Source organism: Eublepharis macularius, chromosome 1, assembly GCF_028583425.1.
Source record: "Eublepharis macularius isolate TG4126 chromosome 1, MPM_Emac_v1.0, whole genome shotgun sequence".
Classification (NCBI taxonomy): domain Eukaryota; kingdom Metazoa; phylum Chordata; class Lepidosauria; order Squamata; family Eublepharidae; genus Eublepharis; species Eublepharis macularius.
Window position 1 is genome coordinate 196002641 of NC_072790.1, and position 18850 is coordinate 196021490.

At 39.2% G+C, this 18850-nt stretch overlaps 1 protein-coding gene across 7 annotated transcripts in view; it reads left to right on the top strand.

Moving 5' to 3' along the window:
* The window catches only part of EML4 (EMAP like 4), a 206113-nt gene that overhangs the window by 143406 nt on the left and 43857 nt on the right, over positions 1-18850 (top strand). For 2 of the 7 annotated variants that reach the window (XM_054982940.1, XM_054982905.1), the window contains exons 3-8: positions 1427-1556; positions 5360-5548; positions 9847-9975; positions 10587-10612; positions 11332-11364; positions 17960-18083. In XM_054982940.1, the coding sequence (XP_054838915.1) occupies positions 1427-1556; positions 5360-5548; positions 9847-9975; positions 10587-10612; positions 11332-11364; positions 17960-18083 (631 nt within the window). The remainder of the gene's footprint in view (positions 1-1426; positions 1557-5359; positions 5549-9846; positions 9976-10586; positions 10613-11331; positions 11365-17959; positions 18084-18850) is intronic. The other 5 variants (XM_054982915.1, XM_054982923.1, XM_054982931.1 and 2 more) reach the window with 5 other exon arrangements.

The following is an 18850-nucleotide window of genomic DNA, read 5'->3' on the forward strand; positions in this document are numbered from 1 at the left end:
TTATCTTTCAGGTTTTGGGGTTCTCTTTTAACCATTTGATAGCATAATTTCTGTTTATACCACACAATGGAGCTCTACGCACCATTTTGTAACTTCAGCCTTACTTACCTCAGAAGGTTTTTGTGACGATAAAAATTGAGTCAGTGTGGTGTAGTTGTTGAAATGTTGAACTGGATTATTCCACCTCTGCCATGGAAGCTTCCTGAGTGGGCCAATTATATAATTTCAGCCTAACTGGCCTCACAGAGTTGTTGTGAAGATAAAATGGGGAAGAAGAGATCAATATAAACTGCTTGGGGAAAAGGCAGCAGTGAAAAGGATATTATTTATTTTATTTTATTTATTTCAAATTTGTATTCCGGCCTCCCTGCAAGCGGGCTCAGGGCGGATAACAACAGTGGAAAATGTCTCATTATTTACATAACTGAGGGAATGCATTAAGAACTTCCCTGAGCTATCAGAGACAATATGGTGTAGTGGTTAGAATACATTCCTTCTTTGAGTTCTAATTGAATCTTCCTCTTCACAAAAGAGGGATCAGGCAAAATAAGAGCGAGCTGCTTGTCAGTCACTACACATTTATGTAATAGGTTGTGAAACAAGTCACTTGAGCGAGAAAGAAACTAAAAATCTGACATCTGTTGCATAGGTGATGTCTATTCAGTCTTCCATGGAAATGGAATGCTGTATAAGAGTATACTTTGGTCTGATCCAGCAACATTAATTCTTTGTCCATTGACTTCAGTTTAGATGCCACTTGCTGCCATAATGGGTATCTGTTGTTGATAGCTTGATTTGTGATCTGTGCTATCTTTTAAAATGGGGGGGGGAACAAATACCTCAAAATCAAGAATATCTGGCAACTGAATGCTCATTCAGTATCTTTCTTTCCTAATATATGGTATTTAAAGTTTTTAAAAATAAGTTGCCAAGTTTTTCACATCCAGAAAAGTTAATATAGGCATCTTAAGTTGTTATGGCTACTCTTTCTTTCATTAACAGATTTTGTGTGAACAGGATTGTGTGATGGTATTCTGCCATATTTTTTAACTATTGTACCATATTCACAGCTTTAAGCATAATGGAAAACTGTTAAAACAAAATAAACTATCATGTTTTTTCAAGCTTTAGAAGACACAATGTTCCCCTAGAAAACAAAACAAAAAAATTACAAATTACAACTGTTATTCCAAATACTGCCTTTATTGATTTGAAAAAAAAAAACTTCAAAGAGCTGTTTTAGTTGGAGTCTGCTCAAGTGTAGCTGTTACTGACAAGCCAGCCACACTCCTTCCAGATGTGTAGCCTTTTTATCTTTGCTGCTGTTCTGTCAATGGTAATCCCAAATGTGATAAATCTCAGTCTGAATGTCATATGGATGTTCTGAAGGCTGCCACAAATTACCATCTTGTTGAATTTCTTGTAGGTCAGCCAGGCCTCCGTGAAGCCATCTCCATGTCATGCATCACCAATGGAAGTACAGGAAACAGGAAAACTAGCCATAGCCCTGCTGTACCAATAGCCAGGAAAGAAACGCTTTCTTCTGCTGCTAAAAGGTATATCTTCATTTACAATATATAGGCTCCCTTCCTCCCAGCAAATGATCTGTCTGGTTTATTTTGTGATGGAAAAGTTTACTTACTAGGATAACTCATGCAGAGAACAAGCCAATGTAGCTGACTTCTTTAATGGTTTGAGTGCTTTTTGTGGAACGTATAAGTGTTCCCAGCATGGTTTATGAAAACAGACACTTGTTAAGGATTTGTCGTTATTTTAATGTAGCCATAATCTGCATCTGTATGTGAATAGATACACACGTGAACATGTGTATTTAACTGCAACTTTACATAGATGAGGGAAATGTTTTAGAGGCTTTTGTTTTTACAGCTTTGAAAAAATATTTTATTGTTCCTACTTGAAAAAATAAAAATAGGGATTTGTTCCCCTGGAAAACCACATACGGAAATATTTTTTAAAAACAACAACAGGTTTCAGTATGCAGATTAACAGTGCAGGCCTGAGCAGATTTATAACTTTTTAGATCTATTGATGTCAGTGGGCTTAGAAGAATCTTAAGAGTTCTCTTTAGGATTGCTCTATAATACTAATAATAAATTTGGTGTGCATAAACAATGCCATGGAGTAAATAAATACAAGTTTACAAAGACATGATATTAGCAAAAATCCAATAGAGCTGAAGAAATGCTGAAACAAAAACAATTCTGAGGCTGACATTAGACAACATGAAGCACAGGTAGCTTAGAGGAACACACATTTAAAGCAACAGATAGAATGTAAGGCAACATAGTAGTGAAGTTTATGGTCCCTAACTCGTTTGCAAAGCATCTGAGACTTCCTCCCTACAATACAGCTCTCCCATTTGAGTAAAAAGCCTTTTTGAATAATTCAGTTTTGCATCGTTTGCGGAAAGCCCAGAGAGTGGGGGCTCTCCTGACCTCCTCAGGTAGGTCATTCTACAGGGTAGGGTCCACCACAGAGAGCTCTGAATTGTTAGATACAGTTACTTGTATTTAAGGAACTGCTATTTGAGCAGAAGGCACTTTCATTCTTGTGATAAGTTATATATATATATATATATATATCCAAGGCTGTACCCCTGCCTCTCTCCTGTTCTGGTCAGCAACCTCAAGCATGGCTTTTTGTGAAATAGGAGGGAGAAATTGTGGAGACTGCCGCAACCCGCATGGGTGGAACTACTTTCAGATCGAAGCTGATGGTGCAGGCAATGTCTAACCATTTTCAATGTGATAAATAATCTCTGAATGATTGTACACCAATAGAGTCCTCTGGTTTATTTTCTAAAAAATTCTACGATACTATTTGCTTATTTAATGCCTCTGTCCTCCACCTTTTCACCAATATTCACACCCAGGATAACTTACAAAGTTTAAGAAAGCTGTTTTAAAATTAAATTATAATAACTTAAAAAAGAAAATGGTTGTTAAATGGAGATAATATATAATAAAGAACAAGTATAAGATTGGGACTATTACATGACACTACTCTACTTTTTCCTATTTTTAAACATTTGGGAAATAATATTTAATAAAATCAAAAAGAGTCCAGTAGGACCTTTAAGACTAACCAACTTTATTGTAGCATAAGCTTATGCTACAATAAAGTTGGTTAGTCTTAAAGGTGCTACTGGACTCTTTTTGATTTTGCTACTACAGACTAACACGGCTAACTCCTCTGCAATATTTAATAAAGCTTCACATTTAGGGTGATGCATGAAAACAGACATTTATATAAGTGATTTATTCTTTATTATATACTGTGCTAGCTGTCATTTATTTTACCTATTTTTATTTTGTTTTTCATTTATATTATTTGTCTTTTGCCCTTTCTCCAAGCAGCACAGTATATATATTTTTTCCCCTACACTGGCAACACAACGACCTTGGTCTACCAATGACTTGGTAGACTGGGTAGTTGTATGGAGCTGTAAGAGTAAAACTCAAGAACTGTGTGGGGAGGCTGTAAAGGAAAGCCAGGTAAAAGTTTTGGTATTGCGATCAGGGCAGGCGCGCCCATTGAGGCCAGGTAGGCGGTGGCCTCAGGCGCGGGGTGCCTGAGGGAGCGCCGGAGGAGGCGCAGGGGGCGGGAGCATGTGCCACAAAGCAGCAGCCTCATATCCCTCCCACCCCACGCCACCGCCAGCACAAGCCCCCGGCCGGGCACAGCCACCGCTGGCAGGCATCTGCGGCGGTGCAGGCTACCAAGCAGGAGAGTTTGGAGGCCGCCCGCCGCAGCGATCAGGCCAGCGGCAGCGCTCTCTCTCGTGATGACATCACGCAGCCCGGTGCGCACGTGCTTGCGTGCACGCGGGGGGGGGGCGCCCGGCCGGCCGCGAGCGCCACAAGCCCTTGAGCCACCTCTGATTGCGATAATCAGTGGTGTTGCTGTTACTTGTAGTACCATAAGCCCTGTGGCCAGGCCAAGACCTGATCAACTTTCAAAATGGCCCCAGCACATCATGACATTACATGACTGAATGTAGCTGAGCCATGCTGTGTCTTAACTGGGATTTTCAATAGCAGTTCAGGAGAGCATTTGGGACTGAAGCAGAAGGGGAAAGGTAAGGTCCTGTTGTAGCCGACATAAACAGCACCAGTCAAAAATGAACTCTGAACTAGGAAGAAAAGATCAAGGGAGCCAAACAGGCAATCTGATTTACTGTAGGGTAACCAGTGTGAAGACTGTCACAATATCACTAAGTAAAAGCTGCCGGTACAGCTGTCATAATAATACTCTTTAAAGTTATTTTCTTTAGTGGTAAGGTATTTCCTACAGTTTGTTTTTCCATATTCTATTGCCTTGTCAGAGATCCTGGAAAAAGTTGGAAGTGAACTGCAGCGCTGATCTAATCGTTATTATGCGCAATAGATTTTGGGGAGCCTGGAGGGCAAAGATCCAGTGTATTTGTATGATATTGAAATGGAAAAAAAACCCTAGATATTTTTAGAATTGCATTAAAAATTAGGGCTGGATCCTATGGGTTGGAACCACTGTAAGAGTTTTTCTTGTAGTTTTTGCCTATCTGATCAGTGGGAAAGCCTTGCAAACAAAATGAGCTTCAGGATGCAGGAGCTGCGGCAATGAGGGAGAATCAAGTAAATTTTCCTCTCAATGTTTCAGCCCCTCCATCCTCTGGCATATGTTGGCGGTGAAACGTTCCTGTCCTCAGAGAGGAGTTTCAGGACAAAGCCAGGCTGCCTGAGGAAAGGGAAGATGGAGAAACATCCCCACCCGCACCGTCTGGGAATGCTACCAGTGGACCTGATGTCACGAACTGGCAGCAGAACACAGACTTACCTTAACAGTGTTCTGCAAGCTTAGGCAACTACTAGAACAAGACTGCTAAAATTCCCTTGCTAGGGAAGGGACCAGCTTGGATTTTTTGTGAACTCTTCAATGCTTCTCTCCAAAATAAAAATAGCACCGCTATTAGAGGGAGAGCCCTTCTGCCAGCAAAAGGAATTGTACAATCCAGTCCATGAATTCCAGTTAAGTGGCTGCTGCTTTCAGGAAGAAAAAAAAAAACTATGTGTAATGCTATATAACAACCAATCCAGTATATAATTGTTGTTACCTGCTCTTAAAACAATCACATTTTTAATTAGGTACATTCATGGGGCCACGGTCCATTTTATTTTGTAGTTTAAATAAGAGTTCTTAAAGCATAAAATATGATTAAGGATTTGGTTTCAGGAGCAATTACTCTGACACATTTAATCATCATTTTTTAAACCATTATGTTATGTTTCATTTTTTATTTTTCTCCATTGCTTATTTTTCTTTTAATTTTTTTATACCTTTCTTATACTTTCTTTTGCAGCGGTACAGAAAAAAAGAAGGAAAAACTTCAAGGACACAGAGAGAAAAAAGAGGACTCTCAGTCTAATGATCAAAACCCACAAACTCAAGCATCACCTTCACCTTCTCCCCAGCCCTCTGCACAGACTCTCCCAACACACAGGCAGACCCCAGAAGTCAAGAGCTCTGCTCCAGGCAAAAGGTTTCCTAAGTACCCAAATAGAGAGCTAGGAAGTGGTTTCACTTACTAACAAGATGCTTTGTTCCCGGTTAAAAGCATGTGTGTGTTACCTTTTCTTTAAAAACTCTGTGTAAGGGGTAGAAATCATGCCCATCCCTCTACTCAAAGCTCCCAGGTTTTTTGGGAATTCAACTCTGTGGGCTTAGGAAGGGTAGTTCACTCTCCAGGCTACTACCCTGAGCCCCTACTACAGTGTGACATCAAGGAGAAAGGAACATTCTCAGAAGGCAGTGTGATGGCTGGAACACACTTGCAATGGATGGGCTTCATGTTTAGCCTTACATGAGATTATTCACCACATTCAGTTCTGTTACCACAATAGCAACAAATGATTCTAAGTGCATTAAATACACTCTGTAAACATACACAATCAACAGTGTAACCTTCCTCCCCCAATCTGTGTGTATGCTAATAGCTCTTTACTGGGCTGGGAATATTTGATAATCCTTAATTTCATTAACTTGCTTCTTAGACTGCTGCTCAGTGTGGAAGGTACTTAGATTGGCACCTTTTCCCAGCCCTTGCATGGGGTCCTTGCTTGCAATCCTTATTCTGTTCCCTATTTTACCCTTCTAGTTCAAGTTAAACTCTTCATAACCAGATTCACTTTCTCCTTCCCCCATCAAGCAGTTATAAAAAGCACTGGGCTTTGATCCAGTAAAGTATTCTAATACAAACAAAAATGTACATACATATTAAAAGAACCATTGCCTTCCAAGCGCCGAAAAAGGTTGATGTTGCTGTATGTTTAAATGTGAGATCTGCCCTCAAGCGCATTAGGGAGTTTCTGATGCTGGCACACCAGGCAGCCCAGTCAAATGGAATAGTATTGTGGTCTGTATATGGTTGCCAATGACCTCTGCTGGCCAGGTTAAGGTACATCTTTCCCAGCTTTCGTTAGAAGCAGATGTGAATCTACATCTGAGGTTTGTGCCACTGTCTGTATTTTTCCCCTCACACAATACTAGCTAACACCCTCTTACATGCAAGCACCTTTGGACCAAAACTTTTGTGGACCATTTTGTTTCCAGCTGTTCATTACACAGTAAATGATTTTATGAAGTTCAAGCACTTCAGACATGTCTTGCCAGGCAAAGGGCGGGGGGGGGGGGGGAGTCAAGCAGAGAAACAGCTGGTAGAATTCTGCAGTTCTGGTATGCACACCTATTTGTGAGTGCATACTGTAAAGCACCATTTAATTTTTTTTAAAAAGTGCATATCCTGCCTTTCTTCATAAATAATGCAGGTAGATTAGCTTTTAACTGATACCAATATCATTATCATTTAATTGAATCAAATTTAAACCTGCTTCAGATGAAGTAAACCATTAGAATTAGTTGGGCCAAAAGCCTTCCAGAATGTAGAAATAGAGTAATTGAATCATTGTGAGACTGATTTATATACTTCTAAAAATCATTGCTCTTGTTTTTCTATGCAAAAGTCTTCAAAATCAATCATGAATGAGATTCTTCTGAATTATTTTTACAGTATTGTTTAATGGAATAGTAAAGTGTGTAATTTGCCTCCAGTGGGCGACTTTTAGTATTTAAACTACATATTTTAGCCCTCATTAGACACTGAAGTACAAGAGGAAGGTGACATCATTTGTCTGGATTCACACTTGGGGGAGGAGAGGCTTAAAGGCTGCTTCAAAGATTATGAATTTCTACAAGGAAACCACGCAAATAACATCACATGTAACAATCCATGTGGCTTCATCTGCATGCTGTAGAAGGCACAGCTGATTAGTTTTTTTATGCACAGCAAAATATATGCATCTCTTATTAGGCTTTTCTGTACACTGGACTTATTCCTGATTTTCTTACCAGTCAATCCTGAAGCACTGGAATCCATTTGGGCATAGTCTTCTAAATGTCTTCCTTCCTTTTGCATTTTTAAATTTGTGGAGTCAGTGCAGTTTTTCTGCACATGCCTTAAATAATCAGGATTTTCAAGTGAGGGTGCTGCCATCAGTAGCGTCACAGCACACAAACACCCTTTATTTTTTGTACATGCTTATATCGCTATATCAAAATAAGGGTTGATTTTTTTTAAAAAAAGATCAAAAATGAACACATGGGGAAGTCTTTGCATGGGGATGCCTAAAAAAGGGAACAGCTCCATCACCCGTATCTAATCCCCCTCCTCCCATGGTCCAAATTGCAGAGCCCTGCTCGGGCTGACCCAGAGCCAGGAGGCAGAGACTGGCACCAGCAGGGTAAATCAACTTCTGATGGGACAGAGCCTGGAGCAGCAGAACTATGTGCTTTACAAACTGCACTGCTTTTTCTGGCACCAGAAATGGCCACACACCCCCACCCTATGCCTCCAGGGCTTTTCCAATTTTTTTTTTAAATTTTCATATTGTTATATTGACCTACCATTGAAATAATAGATGCAGCAGATTCTCTGAATTTCCAGCTGACATTTTTTTAAAAGCAACTCCCAACCCTTCCTGTGCAGAGATATAAGGAAAAAGGCATATCTCAACAATGAAATGGGCTAGGCTTTTTTTTAAATGAAAGCTGAGATTTCAGAGAATCTGCTGCATTTATTATTACAACTGTAGGTTGATATAGCAATATGAAAATGACAGTTTTTAAAATTATAGAAAACAAAACGAGGAGGGGGGGAGTTGGGGGAGAGGAGTGGTTCGATGATCATGAGCTTCCAATCAACTAAAACTGGATTGGAGATGGGAGGGAAGGAGCGGGACAAAAAAACCTGAAAGAAGTACTATGCACAAGAAAAAAATTGACTAAAAATTGGCTTTTAGAAAAAGATCAGGATAAAAGTAGTCTAAAAAGAACCAGGACAAAAAAGGGGGAGACCCCAAAAACTCGAAATGAAAACTAAAGGCAAAAAATGTGCAGAAATTGGGGGATAAATCAAAGCAGTATGGGGTCAGAACCGATGGGGAAAAAACGTTTAGAAAATCCCATTATCACATGTGAATATTCTGTGGTCGGTTTGCATGCTGTTTCCCCAGTATGAAAAGTTTTCTGTGAAGCAAGTTCATAGCATTTGACGCAGCCCAAACTAGTGCATGTTTAACAGTATCTCATGAATGCTTTCTCTGTTGTCTTGTCCCAGCTTACGTGACCATGGACTTCAATATGTCCTCCTGCTGACATCTTACTTTAAAAAGGAGTTTTGTTATTAGGTTTATTGCATTGTTGTGCTGATGTGTGAGCAAAGAAATATTTGGAGGTCCTCCCCCCCTTCTTTTCGAATACTTGAATTCATATCTTTTTAACCACTTTTCTCCCCCTTCCTTAGCTTCTGAAGTTCTTATGGAAATCAGTCTTTCAAAAAACTGGATGAGTTACAAGGCTGATTGGGCAACTGACATAAACAAAACCTACTTTAGTAAAAGTAACACTTCTTAGTCAAGCAAAAATAGAAGCATGCTTTTAAGAGTTACTCAAATGATTTAAATTATGGGCAGTATGATGAATATTCAAACCTCTCATTCACCAGAAGTATGTTGCCTGCCACTAGTGTTATGTCATAAGAAGTATCTGTATGAGGCAATTTAGTGTTGGATCTCTTTGCTGTCTGCGAAGCCTTCTCTGGAATCTTGCATCAGCAGAAGGTTCCTTGCACTGGGAGAAGGCCTCGCCATGAGGAGATGGGATCCGCAGGATCCAACTCTTAGCACATAATTAGGACTTAACGTTTTGATTTTTTAGTGTTCAGAATGCTTCTCATACAGTGTTATGTAAAAATCCTACCATTTTAAAAGCTGCACCGTTTTTTTAAAAATCCCTAAGATTACTGCAATGGAGGTGAAAGAAAATGACCCTCAGATAGTAACTTACTTGAGGCCACCTTGTTAAGCTCATGGCTGAGATTTGAACAAGGAATTTGCTGGTTCAGAGTTCACATGCTCAGCTTAGTTAATTTAGTGCTCTGGTCTTAGATTTCTGGCTTTTGTGCTGGGATTTCCCCCCTCCATTTCTATGAATAGCAGCAAAGAAGCATTATTATATTTCATTCAAAATATCTTTACTGGAACTTTTTGGGGGGAAGGGTGGTTAGGAAGTTTAAAAAAGGTTGCCCCATTTGACCCTTTTTACACATTCAGTTAGAATATCTTGTTTCTGGCACTTGCTTTTTTCTTTTTTTCTTTTTCTTTTTTTTTTGCTTGAAGGCTACTCTGGCACTTCTTTTCTCCTGCTGCTTGCTCTGTCCATTATGCTTCCAGCTCCAGCTGCTGGGTTGCCATGTTGGTCTAATAAGAGCAAAAAAATGTGTGTGTTTTTCAGTGTAAAGAGATCTTCAACAGTTGAAAAATCACATGGCTCATGGGAAAGTTCAGAAGATAGTCGCAATAAACTAATGAGAGCAGCTTCAGCATCAAAACTGATGCCCAAAAGCGGGAAGAATGCAGACAAGTAAGTACTTGATTGCCAGTTGGTGCAGAAAGTATTATCTTGGGTGGTTAATACAAAAGGTCTGTATAAGTATGTTTTTATACACTCTGTGTTCCAAAGTCCATGAATGCTTTGTGCACATGGTGTTTCACTGACCAGTCAGTTTCAGTGGGAAGTACTATCTTTATCAGTGGGGGAAATTCTATCTTCAGAGCCCTCTGAAGGAAGTAGCTGGATGGTGACACCTTGCTTTCAAAGTGTTAGGTGGCTGGGTAATTTCTTCTGGTTCCTTCCTTGCATACAAAACCATTCTTTCTACGGCTACCAAGCAGTTTTTTAGTGAGTGTGAGAGTCAGCTTGCATTTGCACATTTGCATTAGTTTAACAATTTGTATTAAACCAGGTTGCTTTTTCAGAGATGAAAAGTTGTGTATCATTAAAGCTTATTAACCAAAAACCCCTGGGTTTTAAGTAAAAGTCAATTTTTTAAAAAAGCAGACATTTTATGCATGGTTATTTTATCTAAATCGCTATTTTTGATGTCTGGCTTTTTAAAAATTTAATGTAGATGTCAGTAATAATATTTTCAAACCGTTTGTTTATATTAAAATATTGTGCATTTCTCTTTCCAGACACAAAGATGTCATTGTCAGCCAAGGTAATTGGAAAGACTTGTTTTTAAATAGAAAGCTGGGCTAAACTGTCATTCTTTCTGAATGTATTTCTGAAGCACATTTAGGTGATGAATTTATCCTGGGAATTAAATTGGTCTTGTATTTGATATGATATACAGTGTGGTTAAAATATATGATGTCTAGGAGGCTTGTTTCACCTGACTTCAGTTAAAGGGAGCATCAGTTCGAGAGCCATGGAAACACTGCACACATAAACACTCTTTATAACCATAGGGCTTCCTCGTTCACTTTTATGGAAGAGGCAGATCTGCATGTACGCTTCTTTGTGGATTTGGACCTTCTCCCTTTACATAAAGCATTGCCTACAGGCTGTCTTCAGAGAGCATATTAGGGTGTGGATCAGTGTGAATGACTGAGATCCAAAGCGTCCTGAAATCTGTTGAGTTTCATCATGAATATCTATGTATATGATTCTGCCCATCATGCATTTTATGTCTTTCATAAAATATATTTATTATCAAGATTTTTATCCCACTTTTCTGCACTCATAGGGCCACCAAGGCAGCCAACAAATTAAAACAGAGAAATTAAAATACAGTGTTTCTTATTTTCATTTGAAGTTCTGGAGTTGTTTCCCTTATGCATATTTACTTTTTCAAAATACTAGATTGGGCTTGGAATGTTAGGCTTCACCCAGGACAGGAAACACCTGTAAGTTATTTTATTTCTGTCCCATAACTAGCAAAAATGTCTACCCGAGAAAAGAACAGCCAAGGTAAGGATTGAGCTATACTAGTTGGTTGCTTTCTAGTTAAAAGCTTTTTTGATCTTTTATTTGGCTTTTTTGCTACCTCAGAACACATGGGTTCAGCCTTTTCAATTTCTGTTAAGAATATATTCCTATGTTCAACCTCAGTACAATATTGGAATTGAGAAGCATGGCAGTTTTTTCCCAGAAAGATAAATGTTAATTGGTATGCATCTAATTTTCCATTTTTGAGAATGAACCTGACATGCACCTGGGTGAAATATTACTCAGACTGTTGCCTTCTAATGGTATCTTGAAATGCCAACTAAAAGATCCTCTTGTCCTTGGTTTTTGGGGTTACCAATCATGTGACATAATGGAATAACAGAAACCAAAGGTATTAAAAATAACCTTCTACTTGAATACACCAAAAAGAAGACCAAAAGTTTCTTTCTATAAGTAAATCCTATCTGGCTGTGGGTGCTGCTATGTTGTTTAGAGAGAAAAAGAATGCCTAGTAATCACAGACTGTATGTATGCTTATTGTCAGCTACGTAATTAAGAATTACTGACTTTGATCTGCAAATGTTATTGAAGCATGATGCTTGAAACTGGAGCATGTCGGCTCAAGTGCATGGCAATATATATAGTTTAGTCCTTGCATTTTTTAAAAAAATCTGGTCTTTATTGCATATTCATAGCTCTACAGTCTGCAGAATTCCCTACTTTAGAAAATTTCCCCTGTACTGTGTGGCTCATATTTGTAGCTTTCTGCTTTGCAAGCACCTTCTGACAATGCATTTTATTTGCTCCTGCACTTCTCTTGTGGCATTTTGTTGTCCAGATTATCCATTGCAATATATACGCAATCTCCTGGAGCAGTGAATGGAACTAGATGGACTTCTAGTTTCTTCCATCCCTGTGATTCATTATTGAGTTTTGTCTTGAATTGCCAACATATAAGTGGAGCCTGGAGATTTCCTGGAATTACAACTGATCTCTAGACCACGAAGATCATTTTCCCTGGAGGAAATGGTTGCTTTGGAGGGTGGACTCTATGGCATTATGCCCTGCTGAGCTCCCTCCCCTCCCTAGACCCCAGCCTCCACAGGCTCATCCCCAAATCTCCAGGAATTTCCTATCTCAGAGTTGGCAACTCTATTTTGATCCCATGTTTTTGCTTGAATAAATAGAAAATTCAAAATAAGAATAATATGAATTAGATGTGATAAAAAGCTTCTGATGGCACTCTTGCTGATGGCTGTTTTGCTCTTATGCTGCTTTGTTTATTGTTTTTAATGATACTGCTATATTTGTTGTCTGTTCACCACCATAACAGCATTATTCTTACGTTTAGTTAGGCTCTGAATTTTGAAATGATGTTCATATATCTCCCAATTTGAAATAAAATGAGACACTTCTTTGAAATGCATTGTTGACACGTTTCTGTTACGGTGATACTCAGAGACCCACCCCCCATTCAGTGCCATCCAATCCCTTCAAAATTACAGGAGCCAAAGAAACACAACCGCATGCCCCAGCTCTGAGTTTGAATGGTAGTTATATTACATCTCAGAATGCAAAACATTCAGAAAGTGTAATTTCCAAAATTACAAATTCATTCTCCTCCAACACACACAAAAACGTGTCCTTTATCCCCCCCCACACCCTTTTTTTCCCCCCTGGAACACACAGATGTAATTTCTGATGAATTTCTTTGCATTTTTAGATTGCACAGATGCTCGCTTGGTTGGGTGTATGGATAAGCAACGCAAAAAAAATGCTTTTATTCCAGGGAAAGAGTTTTTAAAATAAATCTCAAATAATGTTTGCCTTGCATGAAAGCTTTTATCAACTTCCTGAAATTATCCTTTCTTGCCAAAAGATAACAGTTGTAACACAACTGCACATAGCAGAGTGGAATTGTAGAAATCGGTTCTTTCTTGATATTTTTGCCTTAGCTAAGTCCAGAATACTGGAAACACTTGAGGGACAAAATTTTCTTCACCTTTCTCTTTGATTCTGTTCTTGCAACAACTATACCAGTTATTGTAGCATAAGCTTTCGAGAATCAAGTTCTCTTTGTCAGATGCCTGATACAGAGACTGGTCAAATACAGAAGAGCAGGAGAGAGAAGAGGCAATTGGGGGGGAGGGGGAGGGAGCAATCAAAACATTCCTTTGCTAGTATATGTAAACATCTCCTTTTAGTGTGTGTATCAGTTGGCTTGAAAGGAGTTTGCCCTGTTAGTTTGTAGAAGCCAAACAGCTAGACCATCCAATTCCAATGCAGTATGGGCCTTCGATAACCACAGCTCTCCCTGCCAGATGCATCTGACAAAGAGATCTGTGGTTCCTCCCCCAGACCCCACCTCTGTAAAGGAAATCTGTTACCTGTGGTAATGTCATAACCATTCATAGTCCCTATTCAGTCCCAGCTTGACAGAGTCAAATTTGCATATGAATTCCAGTTCAGCAGCCTCCTGTTGGATTTTGTTTTTGAAAGGTTTCTGTTGAACTACAGTGACCTTTAAGTCTTTGATGGAATGTCCTGGTAGATTGAAGTGTTCTCCCACTGGTTTCTGGACGTTTCCATTTCTAATGTCAGATTTGTGTCCATTTATTCTTTTGCGTAGAGGTTGGCTGGTTTGTCCAATGTACAGAGCAGAAGGACATTGTTGGCACGAGGGCATATATCAGATTGGAGGATGAGCAGCTGTAAGAGCCAGAGACAGTGTAGTTGATGCCATTGGGTCCTGTAATTGTATTCCCTGGATAGATATAGGGGCAGAGCTGGCATCTGGGTCTGTTGCAGGGCCTGGTACCTGTGCTGGTGACTCTGCTCGCCGATTCATGGTTGTGAGTGAGAAGTCGTTTAAGGTTGGGGGTTATCGAAGGCCCATACTGCATTGGAATTGGATGGTCTAGCTGTTTGGCTTCTACAAACTAACAGGGCAAACTCATTTGAAACCAACTGATACACACACTAAAAGGAGATGTTTACATATACTAGCAAAGGAATGTTTTGATTGCTCCCTCCCCCTCCCCCCCTAATTGCCTCTTCTCTCTCCTGCTCTTCTGTATTTGACCAGTCTCTGTATCAGGCATCTGACGAAGAGAACTTGATTCTCGAAAGCTTATGCTACAATAAAATTGGTTAGTCTTAAAGGTGCTACTGGACTCTTTTTGATTTTGCTACCACAGACTAACACGGCTAACTCCTCCGCATCTATACCAGTTATGTGTGCATTTAAAAAACCCAAAAATATGAAATCCTTGAAATCCTTTGCCAGAACTAACATGAAGAACATGCCATGACTTTTAGAATCTGTTCTAATGGTTTAATAAATTTTCTGCCGTGTTTGGCTTTACATCAAGGATGTAACTATGAGCCAGCATCTATTTTAAGGTCTTTTCTTTTAACGTGACTGCATGTGAAGTGCAGATTTCATGCTTCACTGCAAGGGGCAGCAGGTCTCTGCACATTGCTTCCTTTAGCAGTAAGGATGGTAATGAGATAGAGGATTATCTGTTTAAGTACCTGATAGGAATTCATGCTGTTACTAGGACCACCCCCTTCTTAAGGCCGATTCTGTTTTAAATTACTTTGTACAGAGTTCATGTTGTTATGTGTGCATTGAAGATATTTTTCCCCTTGAGGCAAATGAAGAAATTCTAGAAGCATTTTTTCTGTTATTTTAGAATTTCTGTGGCGATTGATCTGAAACAGTAACAGAGCTCCAGCAGTTGACACACACCATGTTCCAAATTCTCATGTTGTTCTGCTGTAGTTCTGTTTGCCTGTAAGTGCATATAGAAAAGCAGCGGAAAATGACCCCACCTGTATCTAAGCAAACAGATTCACTTCTTGAATTGTGCATGTTACTTCCCCAAAGTGAATCTGCCAAATAAATGGCTCTGAGTTAGACCAATCCCACACTTAGGGGGTCTTGGTTTCAAAACGGAACACTCTTTTTTAACTTGCTTTAATAAATGGTCTGCTTTTTTCTTACAAGTTTCTGAAAAACGCAGGAAGCATATTTGAGATAAATATGAAATACAGTACCTCATCTCACTGTATCCTTAAAAAACTTTACACAGTTTGGGAGGGAACCAGTGCAGTTCAGTTTGATGTACTGGAACACAGTAATTAAGCTAATATAAATTAAAAGGGAGTTAAGCTGCTGTTTCTCTTAGCTTGTATTTACAGGAATTTGACCCTGGGCAAGCATCTTCTGTTTGAAAATGCTTTGTTGATATGCTCCCATTCTCTGTACACTTTCCAAACAGGTTTTGCATTAATGTTCTAATTGCCTTCAGGCTTGTATACCTAAGAGGAAATTTCAGTGTTGAATTTCAAAAAGAGAAGCAATGATATGCTTTTGAATCTCTTTTCCACTCATAACAACTTTGAATACTTTTCCAGGCATTTCAATCAAAATGTCTGCATAGTGAGCTCTCCAGTTTGCATAGTGTACCAGAAGAAAACAATGCTGCTATTCTTTTCTGACTGTGTTTCTTTGGGATGAGGAAGTATAAGAGATACTTGGTGGGTTTGAAGATGCTATTTATAACCCAAACCTCCACAGGCACCACTTTGAAACCCTTTGTTTGTCTCTGATGACGCCACTGAGCTCTCTTTGGAGCAGCGCATTACTTGCCTGGAACAATTTAGATGTAATGTGTGTTGGGAGCTATTGGCTGTAATAGAAGTTCAGTTCCTTTAACCATGAAATGTAGATCTCCTGATCTAAAAGCATAAAAATCATGTTTATTAAAAGTGAGCAGCTTATAAGCATTTGTCCTGCAGACTGTGGGGCTGGATCCATGTGTGAGGCTCTTTTCTGCATTCTGTATGCCAAATTGTGTGTTTCTTTTGAAACTTTCTTTCCTTGTCCATCAGTGAGTACTCATACCATACCTCAAAACCTTTTCCCTTTTTATTGCCTTTGGATTTTGTGCCACGTTTATTTATTTCTCCCTCACTGAAGCAACAAATACCTTTAATAATCCACAGTCAAAAATTAAAACCACATCCATAGAACCATATCCAAAAGCATAAAATAACACAATTTGGGAACTATCTTTGGGAACCATAATGGTCATCATTCTCATCAAATCATTCAGTGGCCTGCTGGTTAATGATGTCATATGATTGTGCTGGAAGTCTTGAAAAGATGGTACTAATCAACCCTCCTATGTGGGTTTTCATAACTTGAGGGCAGCTGCAGAAAAAACCTTCACTTGAGTAACCAGCAACCTAAACTCAGGTCTGATATAAGGCCACCTCGATACTCCAGTTTGGGCAGGTTGATATGTGGATGTATTCCTTCCAAGCTGTTGAAGTCTTTAAGTTAGACCTAGAAATAAATTAGCAGCCAGTACACCTAGAACAGTGCTGACTTTATATATGAATTGCACATCAGTCACAATCAAGACTTTTAATTCTAAAAGTCGTATTTTAAAGGCAAGCTCATCTAGAACGTGTTAGAGTGGTCTACTTTGGATATTATCAAAGCATGTATGACAGAGACCATATCAGCTTTCTCCAGAAGCAGCCACCACTGGTGAGCCAGTCCAAACAGGTACCTCTGCAACCTGGTTATCCAGAGATGGTGAAACAAGTTGTGAAAGTGACTCTGTAACTCTGTTCAGGACAGGATGAGACTTATTTTCATATCAGCTTTACTTCCAGCTTCACAGCATTTCCATCTTTTGCTGGTGACATTTCCATTTACCATTTGTTCACCCACTACAGACTCTGTTGTTATTTCCGCCACTTTCTTAGATTTAGATGGGTAGGAGTGCTGAGAGCTAGCATATTGATGGTACTTTGCTCCACGTGAGCAAGCAGCATGGAGGACTAGATGGAAACAAAGTATCCCATAAGCTGTTGTATGTGGGATACAGTATACTTTGTGCATGCAGCTCTTTATTATAGCAGTTTCCCAACCTGTGGGTCCTGACCCAAAAGTGGGTCATGAAGCCTATGAAAATAGGTCCCAGGTTTTATAGATTGTTGCATGGTTTGTATCTTTAAAGTGGGTCACTGTACCAAGTAAATTTGGACTTGTAGGTCACCATATTGAAAAGGTGGGAAAGCAGGGTGTTAGAGCATGAGATGCAGTTTTTCAGTATACATTTGGAAGATGCTTCAGCCTCACTGGTCACCTGCCTGTTCTTTTGGATGATAGACCATTATGGAGATCTAAATGGGATATGCAGATCACAGCATTCAATGAGAAGATTTTTTTTCTTGTGATAAGATACCAGTGCAGAACTGTTGTGATCATAATCTGTCTTTTCCCTGAATTAAGCACTGCTCTTGCCTCCATGTTCATGTTTACTTTTTCTTATCCTTAATCTTGATGGGGGCTTAAACAGGTTTTTCTTCATATTTATTGGGTTACAACTGTTGTAAATGTCCGGATTTGGTCACACAGGACTATACTTCACTATTAGTTACATCTATGAACAAATTGAGTGTTTTCATTTTGAAAGTCAGATCTTCTGCAATCTTAGTTTAAAACAGAGTTTATGCTAAACATTTAATTCTTTGCAAAGCCCATTATACTTCTATTTGTAAAACAAATTCACTCAAGGACACATTTTCATTTTGACAGAGGGAGAATACATCAAGATGTTCATGCGAGGACGACCAATCACAATGTTTCTTCCTTCAGATGTGGACAAATATTATGAAATTAAGACAGAGCTGCCTTCTGAGAAATTAAAACTGGAGTGGGTGTATCCTTATCTCAAAACTCAGCAAAAATACTTGTGTGCTTTTTTTTTGTTTGTTCCTTCTCGTTTCCTGGTTTCCCTTATGACTGTGAAGTTTACTTATTTTAATAATTACAAATTAAAAACAGAGCTCTGAATCTTGGGAAATCTCTTTTATATTCACTAAATAATGGGCTCTAGGTTTTCATGCAATGACCACTTGTGTTTTGCTGTACATGGTAATTTCTTCTATGCCAAGCTGCAGAGTTTGGCACAGTTCTCTGAAGTTTATTTCAGGGGTATATATTCACCAAACTGTTGCACAAAGTTGTGCGTATCATGTGACATCAAGTCAAGTTCAACTTATGGCGACCCTATGAATTAATGATCTCCAAAATGTCCTATCATTAAGAGCATTGCAAAATGAAGACTGTTTCTTCCTATACAGTTCCTTTAATTTGTGAATATTATGAGAGGAAATGCCCTGGTCTGTCCTGTTCCACCAGGGGAGTGTCAAACTAAGACCAGGGAAACCCAGCCTGGTTTAAATCCCCAGTTTGCAGTGCTCATGGAATGATCTTGCACTGGTCACATATTTCACCCTAATCCATCTCACTGGATGGTTGTGAGGATCAAATGGAGGTGGACTGAACCATACATAAGCCTTGGAGAAAGGTCAGGATAATATTTTTTTTTTTAATCAGAGTAGGCCATGTAGAGTATTTGAGTAAGGCTTGGAAGGAGTGAAGTATCTCTTGACCGTAGATGGACTTCTGCCATCATACTCAGCA